Raw genomic sequence first — 19,921 nt, forward strand, 5'->3', positions numbered from 1 at the left:
TGATTTCTTCTTTAGCGCAGTTGCTAAAATAAGCTCCTTAATTGCATACGTGTGAAAGCTCACTATAATTTTCCTAGGGTTGTCTCTTATGGGGCTTTCTATAAGGATCCCTTTGTTCCCTTTGAATGTCCCTTGCAATGGCCGCCTCTGTGTCTTCAAATTAATCAAACGACCACCAGCCCTTTTAAATCTTCACCATCCATTCCTTCAGGAACCCTTAAAAGTCTCAGATTGTTCCTCCTCTGATTGTTTTCAAGGAGCTCAAGTTTAGTCATAACACTTTCCTCTCCTGTGTTGAAACTGTGGATTTTCTCCTTATTCTTTTCCACTACAGATTTAAGGTTCCCTACCTCCTCCTTCAGGGCAGCCGTTCTTCCTGCCAACTTCTCAATTTGTTTTACAGAGGACCTCACATAACCCCCTCTGATCTCCATCTGATTACAGTTTGATTTTTCAAAGCCGCACTTAACTTCCACAGGCAGTACTTTCAGCATTACCAAGATGGACTGACTAAGGGTGCACTCTAAGTCACTCTGATCCCTACTTTCCTCATCCCCTACTAACACTCGGGTGGGGTCTGGCCTGACAGATTTATAACCCTGGGCCTTTGATCTTGATCTTGCTGTTGACTGCCCCCACCTAGCTTAACTAGTTCCTCCTTCGCAAGCTCCGCCGTCCAAACTATGGGGTCCACTATGATGCATCCAACTTTCGTCCCTGTTGAGTCCAAGCACACCAGGGTCTGAAATCTGTTTGGGCTGCATTCTATTTGGGCTGTTTGGGTTTCTCCCAAACCCATAGTGTTCTTCGAGGCGGCTGTATCCATGTGTGTGTCCTGTTGGTGTAGTTCAGCCTCCTGTCTCTCTTTGGCTAGCGTTCTGGGTAGATCCCTAAAATATGTTCTCACAGAGGGGATAATCCTAGGCCTCTTACTCGGTTATTTCCCACTTTTTGATTTTAGAATAGCTTTGCCTGTACCGTTAACCCTGCCTTGGTCCTTTTGCTCTCCAGGTTTAGGTTGTTTTAAGAAGGGGCTCCACACACACACACTTGTCAGCTTATCTTTGACCCCAAATACCTTCCTACCACTCCTCAAAGAGTAAACTGCGCTCCTTCCAGACTTGCCTTTTGACACAGTTTACTCCTCTCCTGGTACCCGGCAACCCCTTGGAAACACATATGGCGTTACTACTACCTGGCCCCGATGATTTAACACAATTCCCTCATTGTTCTGCAGTCAAAACGGGGGTACACAGTACCTCGCTTTTCTTGTCCAAAATTCACTGTTTGCGAGGACCAAGCCACCTCACCGTTCTCCTCTGACCTCCTGCCGCATGTGCTGTTTTCTAGGAGAGAGAACATGGCAGACGGATAGGAAGCGGGCCACCTGAGAAGCTCCGCCGGACCCAGGAGCAGAAGGAATGCCACATGCGGGTCACACAGCGTTTCCCAATGAAACGTAGGGAGACAGCGGTAGGAGAGGCGTACAGCTTACCTAAGGGGATCCCCTACCAGCGAGACGGCGATGTGGCCTTCGGTGGAGTCAGCCGGTGAGCCGCCGTGGAGGGGGTACGACGTGGAAAGGGCTCGGAGCGAGACATGTTGTGGGCAAGAGCAGCGTCAAACCTCTGATGTGGGAGGGAGGCGGCCACAAGGATTCCCTTCCGGAGTAAAAGTGGTAGACTCAGCACTTGTTCTTCTTTCATACAGTGCCCACCCAGGACAACCCACAATGGTGCGGTGGGTGCTCCGCTGGTTTCCTGGTACCAGATACTATGGGGTTGCACAGGAGCTGGAAACTTGTGTTTTTTCAATGGTGGGGTGCCCCATTGTCTCCCCCGGGCTCCCTACAACATATCCAATGTGAGGGAGGCACTTGTCCCCTGCCAGCACCCATCCCGGGTGCAGTGGGAGCCGGCATTAATCCCACCTGGAAGGAGCAGCCTTTTTATTTTTTTGGGGACCCACCAGATGCTGGGTGGGAGCACATATGTTTTTCCCTGCCTGCATTCTTGTGGGCAGGGAAACAAGGGTGTCCCCGGTGGTCCCCGGGACACCATCATATAGCCACCCCTGTGCAATGGGGTTCCCAGGGTCATACCATAGTTTTGGGAGGGGGCTGCACGCCTCCTCTACCCTAATTGTTATACAGTGCCCCAGGGATTGGGACCCCCAGTGCTTTAATGAGGTTTGGAGAAGGGGGGTGCACATCCCCCTCCCCATAACATTTTACTCTCCCCCGGGATTCTGGAAATGGGTGAGGAGGGGGCAGACGACTGCTCCCCTTTTATATCAATCGGACCCAGGGAATGGGATCTATAGGGCCTAGAAAAGGCTTGGGGAGGTGGGTCACATGTCCCCTCCTCATTCAAAATATGATTCGCTATTAGTGTAGTAAAAGATGGAGTACAGTTCACTGGAATACGACCTTACCGAGCAGCTGAGGAAAGTAAAAAATGATTTTAAATGTATGTTGTGTGCGTGTTTGATGGTGTAAGTGTGTTAGTAAAAAAGAGTGCTTGTATATGTGCATGTGTGTGTGAGTGAAAGTAAAGGTCAAATAGTGTGTGATGCAGTGCTTAATTTGTCAATAAAAAGGTGCCGGTGCTCAAAGCCCTCCTCTTAAACACGCCGCTGCTGCAATTAAATCTGCAAACACGGAATACTGAGGCAGCGTAATCCTAAAGCCGTTTCGGGACTTTTTAATCCATTTAAAGCCACTCCCTGCCCTTCAGCTCTCACCTGCAGCTTTCTGCTCATCGTGACGCTTTTTTGTTTTACTCTTCCTCCGTCTTTCCCAAACGTGTCTTTTGCTCGCAGCAAATGCTTGAGGCAGAAGACTAAGCGCAGGCCCTCAAAAATAAGTGCTGGTGCTCAGCACCGGAAACAAAAAGCACAAATTAAGCACTGGTGTGATGTCATTTCCATTACCTCTGATATTCTGATGTATTGATGTTCATGGACCTATTGTGTCAAATGTGATAGGTTCAGCCACACAAGTGCAGTACCATTTTTATTGGGAGAAGTGAGGGAATGCTGAGTGAAAGGAATTTCTTGAATCCCCACTGATTCCAGAACTTACCCTCACAAAAATATGAGAAAATGTGTGATTTTAACCACAATTTGATGCTTGCACGGTATTTGTATTTATATTTATATTTGTATTTATAAAGCGCATTCCGGCAGAGGCATCGAAGCGCTAGCAAAAAAGGTAAGAGACGCATCCGCTGGGAGGGAGAGAAAGCAGAAAACGGCAGTTAGCGCGGAAATAACCACGTTTTGACTAACTTCCTAAAAGTTAAAAGATTTTGGGCCATATGTACGAAAGCATTTTCCCATAGACACAGAATGGGTAAAATCCTTTGGTACATCTGGCTCTTTGTTCCTTCCTGATTGTCAGGAGAAGAGAATTCCAGCATTTTGCTGCGCCACAGTGAAGGCTTTATCTCCCCATTTTGCTTTGTTAGTGCGGGGGGCCTGAATTCTACAGGCTCCTGATGAGCGAAGAGGCCGCTTGGGTCTATACCAGCAAAGTTTAGAAACCAGATAATTGGACCCGATTTCATGAACTGCTTTATGAGTCAGACATATGGTTTTGAAAATAATACGCTGGGCCACTGAAAGCAAGTGCAGTTGTTTTAAACTGTCACTAGCCGAAGCTGAGAGAGGGAGGCTCAGGATAGCTCTAGCAGCGGTATTCTGGATCAGCTGTAAATTGTTCAGAGAGGATTTGTCCATATTAAGCAACAGGGCATTGCAGTAGTCCATTTTGGAAATCACCAATGCCAAGGTCACTGTAATTTTCCATTCCCTTTGAAGGTAGGGGAAGACTTTCTTTAGCATTTCTAAGGTCCAAAAGCATGTTTTTCACAATGTGGTTGACATGTAGTCTAAAAGAGAGACAATTGACAAAGATGACCCCTAAATTCCTTGTGGCGGTAGTAGGAACTGGGAGAGTGCTTCAGTAAGTCGTCCACCAGCGAAAATTCCACTGTTCACTTCCTAGTCCAAAGCAAAGTATATTGGTTTTGTTACCGGTTAATTTGAGCCAGTTAGGCTTCATCCAACTGTTGACTGCCTGCATGCATTTATTGAAACAATCAGCCACTTCCTCCCATTTTTTGTTAACTGGGATGATCAATTGGGTGTCGTCTGCATATGGAGTAGGTCTGAAACCAAACGATCGAATCAAATTGGCTAACGGGGCAACATACAAGTTGAACAGAGTGTGACTAAGTGATGAACCCTGAGGGACACAGCAGGGTAGTAGGTAGGCTGGGGATCTGAAGTCTCCACAGCTAACCGTGGTCCACCTGTTTGTCAGAAAAGATTCCAGTAACTTAGGAGCCTGCTCTCTAACACCTGCTTGATGTAGGCGGACTAGCATAATTTACGGAAAGATAGCATTGAAAGCCGCCGACAGGTCTAATAAGATCAAAATAGCTCCTTACCCTTCCTCTACCGTTCTCCGGATGGAGTCCGAGGAATTAATGAGGGCTGATTCTGTACTATGTGCCTTCCTGAAACCGTGTTGGGAGGCATCTAGTCCTCCGGAATCTAATAGGAAGTTTACTAATTCCTTGTTAATGTGTTTTTCGAAAATCTTCGCCAAAAAGGGAAAAAAGGCAATGGGACGCAAGTTATTAAAGTCCTGGCTATTTCCATTTTGCTTTTTTTTCAGAGGGATTACTGTAGCCTCCTTCCAAGATGCTGGATAGACCCCATAAGTAAGGACCTCCTGAAAGATTGGAGCTAGGGCTGAGGAAACAAGGTCGGGCCAATTGAATAATAGAAGGGGGTAGGGGTCCAAGGGAGAGCCTGATTTAGTTTCAAACATCAGCTTATTAATTCTGTCCGGGGAGAAGAGGTTGAAAATTGGATAGAGTGAGGAGGCTTGTGCTGGAGTCCGTGTGAGCCATAATGGGATGGCCCGCTTTCTCCTCACAGGGGATGAAGTTTGCATACATTTGTAGGATTTTGTTTTCAAAGTGCATAGCTACTTTATTTCAGAATTCCTGTGAATTCTCCAGTTCAGGCAATATTGGAGGGGAAGCCAGCGCATCGATCACCTTAAAAAGTTCTCTAGTGGCGTTAGAGGCCTCTCTAATTTTTGAGGTAAAGAATTCAGATTTGGCTTCAGTTCTTGCTTCTTTATAGTTTTTGAGAGCAATATTTAATTTGTCTTTCTCCATTAAAGCTGAATTCAATTCAATTTCCAGCGTCGCTCTTGTTGGCGATACTTTCTTTGGAGGAGCTTGAGGTCTTTAGTAAACCAAGGTTGACTGGGCTTTTTAATATTAAGTGTATCATAGACCTGGGGGGGGGGGGCAATTGATTCATAGCAATGGCGAATGACAAACGGATTGTGAATCTCATCAAAGTGAATGTTGAAGTCACCTAATATGATGGCCTTAGTGGACATAACCATGGGTTCTAACAGATCTGTCCAATTCTGAATTTTTTTCAAGGCGGTCCGGGTGAGCAATATATTAATAAGCCTTCAAGGAGTAGAAAGTTATGCTGAAGGATTTTGAAGGACATTGCTTCACATGTCTCAGAGGGGGGGTTAGTCCCATTCAATTGGCACGTGAAGTCTGACCTGCAGCTGAATGCTAATCATCCTCCCCTGCCAATTGTCCTATCTAATCTATAGAAGGCATATCCTAAGGGAGTAAGATTTTGCAATTTGCATTGATGCATGGCGGATGCACACAAAAAATATGTATAAACTGCAGCTCAGTTGTTTGCTCAGAGTCATGTGTTTTTACATACATTGTGTGTTTACTGTATATATCCCTGCAAGCATTAGATAGATTTAACCGGCTGAGCAACTTGTCCAATATAAAGTTTTAATGTCTAATTGTCTGCATAGAATTGATGAGTTTCTAGATAGGCATTTTAAAAAAAGAGAATCTCTATTTATAAACCGTTTTAAGATAACCCACATAGGAAAAGAAATTCGGTGAAAACAGGCATGGTTATGTACTAGTATTATAAACAAGTGATTTTACCTAATTCATAAAGAATGTTTCTTCTACCGCATGATGGATACCACAGACAACAAGCATTAGCAAAGCCAATGCGACTCGCCTTCCAGCTATCAATTCAAACATGTAGACTTTAACAATGCCTATTTCGTGATGCTGTTTAGCATCATTAAACAGAGGGGAAAAATACATTGGCCAATGCTGTTCAGCACTGGTAAAAGATAAAGCGATGACGTGTATACCTAAATGTAAAGGTTACCTCTATTTTTTTTTTGTTTAATGTTCCAAAATTTCAGACTCCGGCTTGGAGCAGTAAATAAAAATACAATAAAAATGTGTTCAAAACCGCATTTAAAAAAAAAAAAACATGTTTTTAAAGGGAGACAAACACAGCAATGGGAGGGGCAGGGGAGCACCAGAGAAACGGTGAGGGGAGAAGTTATCATGGAAGAAGGATGCAGGTGAGCAACAGAGGAGCTTCAAGTAGAGAGGGAGGAGGAAAGTAAATGGATAAAAGCCAAGCAGTTGATTGGTGGGGTAACAGGAGAAGGTGTTGGGCAAACATATAGTACACAATGTAGAGAGTGAGGAGAAAGCAGCAGACAGTGGAGAGAGCAAAAACACTTGCACTGCCATGGGGTGCTGAAAGAAAAACAGCAAGAAATGGAAGGACACAAGCAAACCGATCAGAACACAGTAAAGGACACATACTCTATAGGTGGGACAAGCAAAGAACACTGAGGAAAGCAGTGGACAATAAAGTGGGAACTGAGATAGGCAAGGAAGTAATTCAATCAACAGCAGGAGCCAGACCCATTGCCCACTGTATGTATATATTGTTGGAAGCCCATGTCAATCTCAAAACCCATTTTGAGTCGTTAGTTGTGCTGTGTCATGGTTAGTCCCTCCCACTGAAAACAGTGGTGATAGGGTACCGTCTACACCCAGCATTTTTGTTGTGGGTGTAGTGGTGGGATAATGGCTGCACAGAGGCACAATGTTTTAAAGAAAGTATTGGCATAGCCAGCAATCGTCTTTGTTTTTTTCTACAACCATCTATTCTTGGTGATGTTGGGGGTATGAGTCATTTGCAAGCACCTTAGTTTTTGAGCGGTTACACTAAATGTCTGCTTAGAGCAGCCTCACTCTGCTTGTCTGGGATGCCCACAGTGGCATGTGAGAGCAAAGTGCTCCTGTGACACAATACCATTGTTGGGTGGAGAGGACATGGAATAGACCTTTCTTTGCATGTGACTGTGAGCATGTTCTATTATCATTTTTCCCAGGATAGGGCAGGTGTCTGTCTCCAGGCAAGCTAATGAACTACATATAAAGATAATAAAAAGTTTTAAAATTTCTCAAATCTTTTAAGATTTTTAAGAAATACAGACAACATTTAGACTGCTAATATGGAATAGATTCAAGTTGTGTAAACTCTGCACCTTTTGTGCTTGCTTAGTACAGCTAGGTAGATATCATTTGTGAGCCGTACACTATGTGTAATGTCTTTGCGTAAGTAGTGCTACATCAAAAGACTCCTTGTCATGTGAAATGTTGATTTTTAAGTGTTTGCTGACATGCAATATTGTGTCCTTATTGCGAGTCCTCTTCCTATTGTATTTCATTAGGTTCAAGTGTGTAGATTGCGGGACCCACCCTGCAGAACATAGTCGAGGGTCCCGCAATTTTCTTTACACCAAGGTAGAAATGAAAATGGGGGCAGAGTGTAAATATTAATGGGATTATCTTCACACTGTTTGTTGTACCACTATCTTCTTTTTGTCTCTAGTTTGACAGCAAACCTTTTACATGATGAAGGGGCCACGGCGATTGCACAGGCAGTGAGACTGAATGGGACACTAGAGTCACTGCAGTGAGTTTTTTTTACCACTACTCCTGTCCCTTTATGTTCTTCTTTGACTTCTTTTGCACTTTGTCCTGTTCATGTAGGTGTCAAGAATAGGGCACTGTTTCTTCTCCGTATTTACTCCAGCACACTGTTGTTAGGGATTGTCAGTCTTCATGCCCACCCATTCCCTTCCCTGTCTCACTGAAGACCTGGGGCCAGATTTACTAAGCCCTTGTATTGTGCAAGACGATGCAAGGACTAAAGTGAGGTACATTAAGCAACGCTAAGCCACCTTGCTTGGCTTAGTAAACACAGAGAAACTCAAGGTAGCTCAAATCACTCCCTAGCTCTACTCTGTGTTGTGAAGGTATTCCATGGGGGGAGCATGGATGTTTCCATGCATCCAAAAATAGATTTCGACACAGTTCCAATATAGTAAGGATATTAAACCTTGGATGGAGTCAAAATTGTATGCCTTCCCAACAGAAGCGTAACAAGGAAAATATTTTCATTTCTCTTCATTATTTCCTCTTTGTACGTGTGCTGCAATTTGCAGCATATATAGAAAGAGTAAAATGCCTATAAGGATTGTTTTTGTACCTGAAAATGTTCCTTCTTTCACAAAAACAATCCTGCAAGTAACACAGGCACCCTTGCATTGTGGAACAAGGTTGCCTATGTTGGTGCTGGGCAGCACTCAGTGTGCCAGTACAGGGAGAGAGTGGGATGTGTCGTAACTTAGTAGATATAGTGCATTCCTGCTCTCTCCTTGATATTAGCACAGCAAATAGTCTTGCTGCGGTGCTTTGAGTGATATTTTTATAAATCTGGCCCAAAGTTTTTTTTCAATAAAGTGATATTACTTGTCAATACAGTACTGATTCGTTGCTCTCTCTCCATGAATTTTATTTTCACCAAGAGTTGTCTTAATTGTCAGCACCAAATAATATTTACCCTCTCTCTGGGGCTAGCACGAGTTTTGATTTCAACTCTCAATCAGTGACCTTCTGTAGGACCAATGCTTCTTTTAAGAAAAGCTCAAAGTATTTTTAAGAATTAACACCCACTCAATCGATAACCTCTCTCCTTTAATTTAATGGCTATTCAGTAATAGTGGTACTGATTATCGACTTCCACTCAATTGATGTCATTGCTTTCTAGAAAGAGTACTTCTTCTCAGCAACAGTATTATTGAATATTGACACCCTCTCAATCAATGCCATTGCTTTATAGAGAGAGAGTACTTCTTAGTAAGAGTGTTATTAACACCCACTAATTCAGTGCTCTCCTGCTCCCAGGCAAGGGTGGCTATTCAGCAAAAGCATGATTGATTATTGACATCCAATACATTTATCCAGTCACTCTAGGGAGAGCACGTTTTTGAGTAAGAGTGGTATTGTTAACCAATACACACTCCCTACTTTCCCTGCCCCTCAAAAAGCACTATTTTCAAGAGTCATGTTGAGCTGTGAAACCCACTTAATGAGCTCAGAAAGTCTACCTAATTGTCCTCACTATAGGCAATCAGCTCTTTTTTAGGTCAAGTAAACCAGATAGTGCAAGCTGTCTGATTTTGAAAGACCTATTGTGTGTTTACCAAGAACTTACAGTGGACTTAAAGCTCGCTCATTGCTTACCATTGGTTGGTCCTATTCTGTGTCTCATGTCCTTGCTTCTTATTTGATGGCGTCCATTGTTTATCTTGTGTTTGTCACTCCTCTGGAGAATGTCCTCTTTACCATCTTCTTTGATTAGCTGACTTGTGTCCTTCCACAGCTCACTTTTAGGGAACTACTTTTTTCCTTTTAGTTAAGCATTTAATCAGAGTGTATGTGTTTTCCAGTAATAGTCATGGTCAGACTCTATGCTCATGAGGTGAATCGATTGAAGTTGTGTTTGTGTAAAAATGCTTATACTGCTGCCAGCTGTACCTGTGGCGTAGCTATCAATAGTGCAGCATGTGTAGTGACACCAGATTCCAATGTGAAGTGCCCTCGGGAACCCAACTATGGCTGTAGTTTCTTGCCATACTGAGGTATTGAGGATCCACCTTTCTTTCATTATGGCCCAGGTCGCCCTTTCTGCGCCTCTGATCGCTACTGTACTGAGTGTGTTTGTGTGTGGCAGTGTGAACTGTTGCTGTATTAGACTTGTTGCGTATGCACTGCTGAAGTAAGAAAAAGCCTCTCACTATACAAAAGGAAACCTTTTGGACATGCTGGTTCTTGTAATTATTTGTTCCTTTGCAGCCTCCAGTGGAACTTCATCCAGTCAAAGGCAGCCAAGGCCCTGGCGCAAGCACTACAGCACAATCAAAGCCTGACCAGCCTGGAGTGAGTGTTTTTTGTGGTGTCCAGATCCTACCACTTGCACAGTCCTGTCCGATGGCGCTCTGTAGGACCCGGAACTGTCATTCTCTGTGTCTCCCTCTGTGAGGGCGCTTGATGTGACCTGGCCCATGGGATTTGTGCAATCAATACCTTGTACTTTGGTGCTCTGGCCGCCTGTGTCACATAGCTTTTGTGTTGACATTTTGGTTGTAAGGCTCTGTGTGGCCCTTTTTATGGACAACTGCATGACTCAAGGTTAACCTACAAACCTATCCTTTCCTGCTTTGTATAATGCAGGTCTAGGGTGTGCCATGTACGTATGCCCATAGATACCCTATGTTACTCTCCCATGGTATTCTGAGTCACCATGGTCCTGGATACCCTTTGTGTTTGTGTCTATTGTTTTCCCTTATGATATTCTTCTTATGTTTTCTTGTGGCCATGTTCTAGAATATTCTGTGTATGTGTGTCATAGTTACCCCCATGACACTTCCCTATGGTGTTTTGTTTGGCTTTTTTCTAGGATGCTACTTCTGTCTCAGCTGTTTGCCTGTGCACTCCTCTCTTTGGGTGTTCTGAAGACCCTGATCTTGGGTGATTTGTTTAGTCAGGTACAGGTGTGGCTGTGTTCTCCAGTGTCCATTAGCCTTTTTGTCCTAAATGGCTTTGTGGAATCAGTCAGGTGACCATTTTTGGGGTACTTTGTGGTATTCTTTGTGGTCTTTCTATGCATGCCTTGGAGTATTCTGTTGGGAACAGCATGGCGGATGCAATCTGCGGCTGTTTATCATGGGGATTATATTAATGGCTTAACTGCCTGCAGTGTATTTTTTCCACAGCATATTCATTTTCACCTTTTGATTCTAATAGTAGGGGCTTACTTATATGGATGTCTTATTAGTGTGATGCCGGAAAAGGAGAAGGGACTACGACTTGCTGTCCAGCAAATCCTTGCATTTATATAGTCGCTTTTATTTATTTGCCCTGCTTTTTCCTCTTGACAGGAATGGCCGTTTCCCAAGAGTCATTGCACTGAGGCAATTATATTAATCATCATTGGATGCGCCAGTCCAGACCACTCGAGCCCTGAAACGCTGCGAGTTTCGAAAGACAATGAACTGAGCCTCTCCCAACCTGACATTGACAGTGGGCAGCAGGGAGCCTTACATTGACGACTTGAGGGGACGGTCTAACAGAGCAGACTCTTGGCATGTCTCGGGAGAGTTCACCCCTCTGTCCACCAGCTCTGTCACTAAGGCAGTTCAATATGGCCTCGGGTTAATGGCGCCAGTGCAGAAACCAACTACCAATCACCTAAGCAGCCACAGCAGAGATTGCCACTTGTCCACTAAAATGTTAATTAGTTCCTAAAAGATTTGCTCTATCTGCATGCCTTCAGACAGCGGCTCGTAAATAATAACCAGTAATAAGTAAGGAGCGTGGGCAACGGAAAACTCCGCTACCTAACCAATGCACAGTGAAAGAGCAATGAGGAAAGTTGTAAAAACAAAGAGAGGGAAAAAAGAGAGAGAGAGGCAAATAGAAAGAACAAACAAGATAGGAAAAGGTAAGATAGAAAAAGTAAGGAGGAGAGAAACAAAAGAGCGGTAGATAGAAAGCAGTGAAGCAGGGTAAAAGAAAGAGTGTGGAAGGGTAGAAGAGTGAAAGGTTGCAAGGGTGGACACGTAAAAGGGTGGATGGAAGGGTGAAAGGATGGGTGAGCCGATGTGTTATATGATGGATGGATGGATAGATGGGTGGAACTCGTCTGGGGGGATGCAGCTTGTTCGCTTCACTCCTCGTGCCATTGGAGAAGACAAGTGGGGCATTATTGTAAATAGGATGAAGCTCTAATCAGCCTGCCACGGCATGACCTCCTCCTGTCAGTCCCAGTGCTAAACTGACAATATAAGAATTTCCAACCCTGACGTTCTTAATGGAACTTGAGAAAAAGGGGCAGATGTAAGAGCCCATTGCTCCATCTAACGACACAGTAGCGTCATTTTTTTTTTACTCTAACATGGCGTTAGATGGCCAAAAACGCTGCGCTTGATTTGCAAGATTGTGCAGTGCATTCAACCCTTTGCCCTACATTATGCATGTGCCATATTTGCGTCATCTTTTTCAGCACTGCTCAGAGCAGGTGTTAAAAGGAGGCCCACCATTATTTATAATAATGGGCCTCAGTGGGATTTGCAGTAGTAGCATCAATATTTTTAAACCTAATCCTGCAAAGCTCCAAACCGGCGTCAAAAATGTTGATGCTAGTTTCCTAGCTACTGCCGTGGTGTGCCGTATCTTAGGTACGGCTCACACATGGTGTCGTTAGGGGGGCGCTAAGGGGCGCAAGAAAAGTGGTGCTGCATTGAGTGCAGTGCCTCTTTTCTTACATATGGCCCAAAGTTTCTACTTACTCTATGAATACCACAGGCATATTTACATTTTCTGGCTACTCCCTTTGGTATTTCTGTAGCTTTGGATATCTACAATGAATGTTTATAAAGATCCGTTGACATTCTTATTACGAACCATTGTTGGCAGTAACTTGTAAAAAAAAAAGTTGGTGCTGGCACCCACAAGGCTCCTTAAGGCCCGGCCTTCTGTGCTGTTGATTATCAGGGTTGCTGAATACCAAAGCTGGCCAGTGTTGATTCCGTCTTATGCCTCTTTATTCCACCGCCCTACACTTCCTGCCTGATAACGTAATTCCTACCGGTTCTTTTTCATGCCTGCTTTCTTTGTCACTATTTTACTATCTTGCTCTTTCTTTCGTCTCTTTCTGCCTTTCTTTCTCAAGTTCTGTGTCAAAGTCTGATAATAAAAAATAAGTCCCGGTCCCCAAAAACTGTGCTTACTGCCTGCACAAATAAAGCTCTGCTTGTGAGTGACGCAGGGAATGATAGCGAAACAAGACGTCTTTTTCGTGCTCTTGGGCTCTGTGGAAACCATCGTGCAGACCTTTGCAAGCTATGGTTGTCTATATATCACGCCCTGCCACGGACTGCTAAGCATCACTTGATGATTCCCCCGTGTGTGTAGTGGCTGTTTGTTTCTGCTGTGTGGTGTTCCGTGAAACCATGACTCGGCAGTGTGGCTCTTTCCTTTGGGCTTTTCTGCTACTGCGTCATTAGTGGCATGTCAATCAGTAGACTGAAAATTGTATGTTTGGTCGTGTTGTGGGGTGTTGCACTGTGAATAAAGGATTGCAAGGTTACAAAAGAGCTTTTTAGAGGTTGTGTGAAGCGGGGAGGTAGATGGGGGATGTAATAAAAGCTCTTCGAGATGATTGGACAGAGTAGACTTTAGAGAGCCCATTGACATCAGACCCTGCTTCTTTATCAGTCTGCAGGAGAACACCATTGGAGACGAAGGAATGTCCGCTATATGTGCTGCGCTGAAGGTGAACACGACCCTCACTTCGCTCTAGTAAGTCTCTGGGTGCATGATCTGTCCCTTGTGAATGTGGTATGTGTTACTAAGTGTATCACTTGTTTATGGTGCAATTTTGCAAAACAAGCAGCATATGTCAAAAAAAAGAAAATATTTTTTAATTATTCTCATTTCACAAAAAGCTGCCTTATTTCTTGGAACAGTAAAGGCAGTTAGCAGTTTGTCCTAACTAGCCCTGCCTTTAGAGCTTGGCATTTCTTTTCCCCTCCAGAAAACATTGTTGTAGCTCCTTCTGGTAGGTTCTGTGCCCACAGTCTAATAAATCAGCGTTCTTCTAATTTATCAAGGATGTGCCTTCAGTGAGGCTAGGATGTGTGGCCTCGCTTCTGTTCGATTTTGACTTGGCCATGTGGTATTTTTGTTCTCATGTATTTATTGTGCACAATTCCTATCGTATGTTTCCCCCTTCTTTACCTTATCAGAAGAATATGAAACATTTTTATATGCCAGTATGTGTGTAGTTCACACATTAAAAATGGCAAGTTGTCAGAATACCTCTGCAACAAAGCTTATTCCAGAGTGTAAGCTAGCAAGCCCTTGAAGTCCATAAGTTTCATGTGGAAAGATGAAAATGAGGTCTGATTTGCCTGTCTCCTGTGAGCGAGTCAATGGTTAAAAATAATACAACTATTTAAGATAGACTTCTGGCTCTTTTCTCTTGCAAGATAAGAAGTAATGGCATTCATTTTTAACAAATAGTTGAAAACAAAGATGTCCTCCGTAGATGAAAAAGCTGTTGTATTCCTAAGCATATGCTGGCGCTCTCAAGCTTCTGGCCCCACTTGTTTGTGTCTCCAGCTCCAAGTGGGATAATAAAGTAGTTTTTGTGCAGGCGTGACATGGGATCAGATCTTCCTCTCATCCCACATCCCACAAACCTGGCCAAACACAATAATGGGTACAACTGTGAAGCTGTGGCAGCAGAACTCCAAAATTTTGCATGAGAAACTGATCTGATAAGACACAGACTGATCCTTCTCAGCCAACTGAATCAATGGATACTCAAAGTAGGTGAATGACTGCCACAAACACGAGGGTGCAATCACCACTGCTATGAGTAATGGAGAAGTCAATCAATCAGTTTTTTTAGAGCGCGCAACTCATCCATATGGTCTCAAGGTGTTGTTAGGCATCTCCTCAGGGTTCAGTCGAAGAACCAGATCTTGAGGTCCTTCCTGAATTGAGATAGGGATGGCGACTGCCTGAGGTGGAGAGGAAACGGGGTGCCAACCTTTTGCCGCCAGGTAGGTGAATGATTTTCCTCCAGCTGAGGACTTCTTTTTCAGGTTAAGGTGTTCAGCGACTGCTGTGAGGAGCGGAGAGGTCTAGAAGGGGAGCACCAGTTGATGCAATGGTTGAGGTAGCTGGGTCCGATGTTGTGGAGGGCTCTGTAGGTGTATACGAGGAGTTTGAAGTTGATCCTCTTCTTGACGGGGAGCCAGAGGAGGTCTATCGGGTGTCCTGTGATTTGTTCTCTGCAGGGGATGTTCAGGACGAGCATGTTCTGGATTTGTTGCAGCTTGCTCCGGTTCTTCTTGGTGGTTCCAGCATAGAGGGTGCTGCAGTAGTCAAGTCTGCTTGTGATCAAGGCATGTGTCACGCTTTTGTGGCAGTTGCTTTATATCCATCTGAAAATCTTCTGTAGGAGTCGAGGGTGTGGAAGCAGGTGGATGCGACAGAGTTGGCCTGTCTTGTCATGGTGAGTACTGAGTCGAGGACAACGCTGAGGTTTCGTGCGTGGTCTGTGGGGGAGGGTGTGCTGCCGAGTGTTGTGGGCCACCACATCCCAGGTTGAGGGGGATTGTCCCAGGATGAGGATCTCGCTTTTGTTGGAGTTCAGCTTAAGGCAGCTCTCTGTCATCCAGGTGGTGACTGCTTCCATCCCATCATTGAAACTCTTCTTGGCTGTTGAGGGGTTTTTGGTCAGGGAGATGATCAGCTGGGTGTCATCAGCATAGGACACAATGTTCATACAGTAGTTCCTGATGATTGGGGTGAGTGGGGTCATGTAGATGTTGAACAGCATGGGGCTCAACGAGTATCCTTGGGGTACTCCACAGCTGATTTCTGTTGGTTCTGAGAGGAGTGGCCGGAGCCTGACTCTCTGTGTTCTGCCTGTTCGGAAGGAGTGTATCCATCAAACGGCCTTGCTGCGTATGTCTGCTGTGTGGAGTCTGGCGCATAGGGTGCAGTGGGACACTGTATCGGAGGTGGCTGAAAGATCTAGTAGGATGAGGGCTGCTGTTTGGCCGCGGTCGAGGAGAGCGGATGTCATCTGTGGCAGCAAACATGGCGGTCTCTGTGCTATGGTTAGTTCTGAATCCTGATTGGGAGATGTCCAGGATGTTTTTGTCCTCTATGTCTTGGCGACCTGATTGTTGATTTCTTTTTTGGCAAACTTAGCTGGGAAGGGCAGCAGCAGCGAGATGGAATGGTAGTTCTTAGGATCTGTTGGGTTGGCTGTGTGTTTCTTTAAATGCGAGCGGATCTCGGCATGCTTCCAGTTCTCATGGAAGGTTGCTGACTCTATGGAGCCGATGATAGTCTTGTGGAGCTGGGGTGTGATTGATGCACTGGCCTTGTTGAAGATGTAGTGGGGGCAGGGGTCAGTAGAGGCTCCGGAATGGATACTGCTCATGATGGAGTGAGTCTAGTCCGTCGTGAGGGTGGTCCAGGTGTGCCGGAGCCGTGGTGGTTCAGTGGATCCTAGTTGGGGCATTATTGGTGAGTTCGGAGAGTCTTGGGATCCGAAGCTGTCGTAGATGTCCTTGATGGATGAAGGAGCAGGCATTGAAGGATACCAGAGGTAAATCTCCTCATTTGAGGCTACCACTCAAATTCAGTACTTGCTGAGGTCCTGGAAAGGGACATCCTCCCAGAAATCAGTGCAATTTAATCTTTCCTTCCTGGGAAAACTGTTTGGACCATGACTGGATTAATTACTTAAACAGCTTAATGAGGACTCTGTCTTTTCATTTCTCACTCATGCCTTCCCATGAAAATGGTCTCAGATTCACCCATTGGCACTGGACAGCTTAGCTATTTAGGCTGTGCAACTGGGAGTGCAAATTGTACTGGAGAATGAGTGATTGATCCAGGTCCAAAGGAGGGACATGGCTGAGAATTTCTCTTTCATCCAGGTCATGGTCCTGAGCTGTCTACCAGCTTATATTCAACCTCAGGAGAGTGAGCAAATTAATCCCACCGGAATAGTGACATTTGTATTATCAAGGGGCTTGATATACACCATTGAGTTGGATGACCAGCACACACAAGCTGTGAGGCAGTGTGCATGTGCTGAGTGAGGGGTCCCCAGGGTGGCATAATACGTGCTTCAGCCCTTAGAGACCTTCCCTGGCCACAGGCCCCCTGGTACCAAGGGTACCATTTACAAGGGATTTATCTGTGTGCCAGGGCTGTGCCAATTGTGGGAACAAAGGTACAGTTTAGGGTCCCGTCACACTTTCAATCAAAACTAGCATCAACAAAAGGCAAAAAGTTAGGTGGTAACCATGCCATGATAGTCATTTCCCTACAGGTATGTATGTATATATTGTGTAATGTGTATGCATAGTAATTATAAGGTATATAGTTGGCCCAGTCCTGGCTTTACTTTCGTTAGGGAAGCTACGCCCGAACTGCCAGCTGTCTCCCTTCTCAGCTTATTTATTTTTATTTGTATAGCTCGCTTAAAATAGGTTGTCTCTAGGTACTTGCAAATGAGACCTGTCAAAAAACAGCGAGAAGAAATCATCAGCACAAGGTCGCCAAAGTTATTCTTTGCAATCAGCCCCACCACCTGCAGCTCCTGCAACTAACTCATCGCTGTAATAGTGACAGCAGTGGTGGTAACTTGTCATGGACAATGCAATGAAACTGGGCCCTTGCTTGGGTGACGCCGCGATCCGTAAGCAGCAACAGGGCTCCTCTGACATCAGATTCACCTGTCCGTACTCACCACTATTAACCAGTGCGAAGTCATTCTGCGGTCACTCCTTGTCTCTGTTGCTTATGCAAGTCTATCCGACTACAGTTACAAAAACAGAAACGAACTATACATTTTTGGAAAAAATAAAGGTTATCACTTTGGTCAAATTTCTTTCTGACGGTTAATTTGACTAATGTTTTGCAATATCTACAACGGAAAAATATGCATTTCATAAAGACATTATTTCCTAATAGTCACGTTTTTCGTTATTTTACCTTTACAATTGTGTCCTAATTAAAACCTTAAGGCTATAATGCAAGTTTGGACTAAACAATGGCAGCACCAGACAGGGACAGCATAAACAACACAGTGCAAGCCTTCCTCCTTCAGATAAATAGCTGGCCCATTCACACCTCTGCGTACTTCCGGACACCAACACTTCTTGACATGAAGAAGGTCTTATTTCAAGTGTATTCATTTGCTTCCTCCTTTTGAAATCTCCAGAACGTTTCTTCTGAGATAGAAAACACCTTCATAACACAGAGAAAAAATTGTTTTCCAGAAATACATAAAATACGAGAAGTATGAGGATCTGTAAAACTCACTGGAAGGATGCACTCAACTTTCCAAGTTGTGCTGCTCTTCCCAAGATGAAAATTTTAAACGACAGGGGCCCGTTTAGCGGGTCACTGACTGTACTCCACGCCCACTGGCCTTTGAGAGGCAGGACAGCTAGATGTGTTTACATTTACCCCAGTCATGTCAACATCTCGTATTCTTTACAGGGACTCCAGGCAGCACTATTTTATTATATTGACCATTCCTTTGCCTTTTGAACTACAATTCCATCTCCTCTACCACACACTTCGGAATTCATCTGCAGAGGATATCACCCTCTTCAATCTTAGAAGGCTTCATTGTGACCACCCACCATGAAATTATTCCCCATCCTCCATGTATTTTTACCTGGATCATTCCCTCCCCAAAACTTGCTCTTGATGGCTCGTTGTTAGGTATGTATAACAAGTGCTCGTGGGTCCCCTCGATCTACATCTTCATCTGAGGATTTCCCTCTTGGTCTCCAAAATCCTGGCCTGTTTCCATGAGTCTCAGAAAAAATGGTTCTATTTCTTCTGCAATAACCAATAATGGTGACATTTTACAACACGAGCCAGTGTGTAGACATTATCTATAATACCACAGATCATAAAATGTTCAAGAAACACACAAAAACGAAATATTTTTTCTATTTTCAGGATTATGTGCTAAATAACCCCACCTGTGTTTATACTGACCTTCAAAGTCTACCCTCTGCCTGTTTGCCCCTGAGGCTATAATCATGACTCTCTTCTGACAGAGCAGAAGCCACACAGCAGGGTAAGGTTTTGTTTGGTGGCAGCAGAAAACTAGGGCCAGGTGGTGGGCTCTGCACTTATAAGTATGAGCATGCGCAGTGCCCCACACTGATGTCTCTCGGCCACTCAGAGCATGTGCAATGAGATTTACTTCCAGGCTTCCTTCATCAGTGTAACTGAAGGGGATCCAGTGGATGCTGATGTTCTGACTCTGACTCCCACAGCTGATGGACTCCAGTGCATCATTGGAGTATCAGATCACATAATCTCCTGTGCTCTTAGCATCTGCACTCAGAAGGTTCATGCATCTGCTGCAGTGGGGCCCCACCATCCCTTGGCCCAGTGCCCCTGCAGCAGCTCCACCAATAACAGTTGTACCCCTGCTCGGCAGGAGACTAGCTGAAACAGAGACTCTTGGCGATACAGTTTCTGTACAATTCATACTTCATTAGACAGACATTTTGCCAAATTGGGTAATGTGAAACTTCATAAAATGTTGCATATTTCATTAATTTGAGGGCATCATTAAGATTTCATCCAGGCCTACCCTCAAAGTCATCTTACTCCCTTCTTTTTGGCTCCCATTTTTAGGTCTTGCCTACCAGACAGCACAAAATGTCTGTTGGTGAAAAGGCTTATTGTTAGTTTATAATGTCCATCGAGCCTATTATTTCAAGTTGGCTTTATTGTTGCTCTAATTTGCTTTTTATTTGTCACCTTGTCTAGGCTTTATTTCCTATTGTTGTATTTGTCCCTCACCTGGAGCATGAACGCATTACTTGTACCATTCTACTGCTCACTTTTCAAGCACTACTTTTTTTTTTGTTAAGCATTCTACGCGTGTGCATGGTATTCAGCAGTCTCTTTCATGTACTGCTCTTCCCCCCACCGCTATGCTTTGTGTTGCTTTCTCGCACCATGTGTTTCTTCCTCTCCCCAGTCCATGTTGTGCTCGTCCTCCTGTGTTTCTCCCTAATATTGCTTTCTTGGCCACGCACTTCCCCCCAACAACTCCACATTCT

General features: G+C 44.5%; 1 protein-coding gene across 1 annotated transcript in view; it reads left to right on the forward strand.

The window, feature by feature from the left end:
• Positions 1–19,921, forward strand: part of NLRC3 (NLR family CARD domain containing 3) — a 376,757-nt gene that overhangs the window by 235,022 nt on the left and 121,814 nt on the right. Inside the window, 3 exon segments of the mRNA XM_069209220.1 lie at positions 7,777–7,860; positions 10,086–10,169; positions 13,509–13,592. Of these exon segments, the coding sequence (XP_069065321.1) occupies positions 7,777–7,860; positions 10,086–10,169; positions 13,509–13,592 (252 nt within the window).

The sequence above is a fragment of the Pleurodeles waltl genome, chromosome 10, assembly GCF_031143425.1.
Source record: "Pleurodeles waltl isolate 20211129_DDA chromosome 10, aPleWal1.hap1.20221129, whole genome shotgun sequence".
NCBI classification, from domain to species: Eukaryota; Metazoa; Chordata; class Amphibia; order Caudata; family Salamandridae; genus Pleurodeles; species Pleurodeles waltl.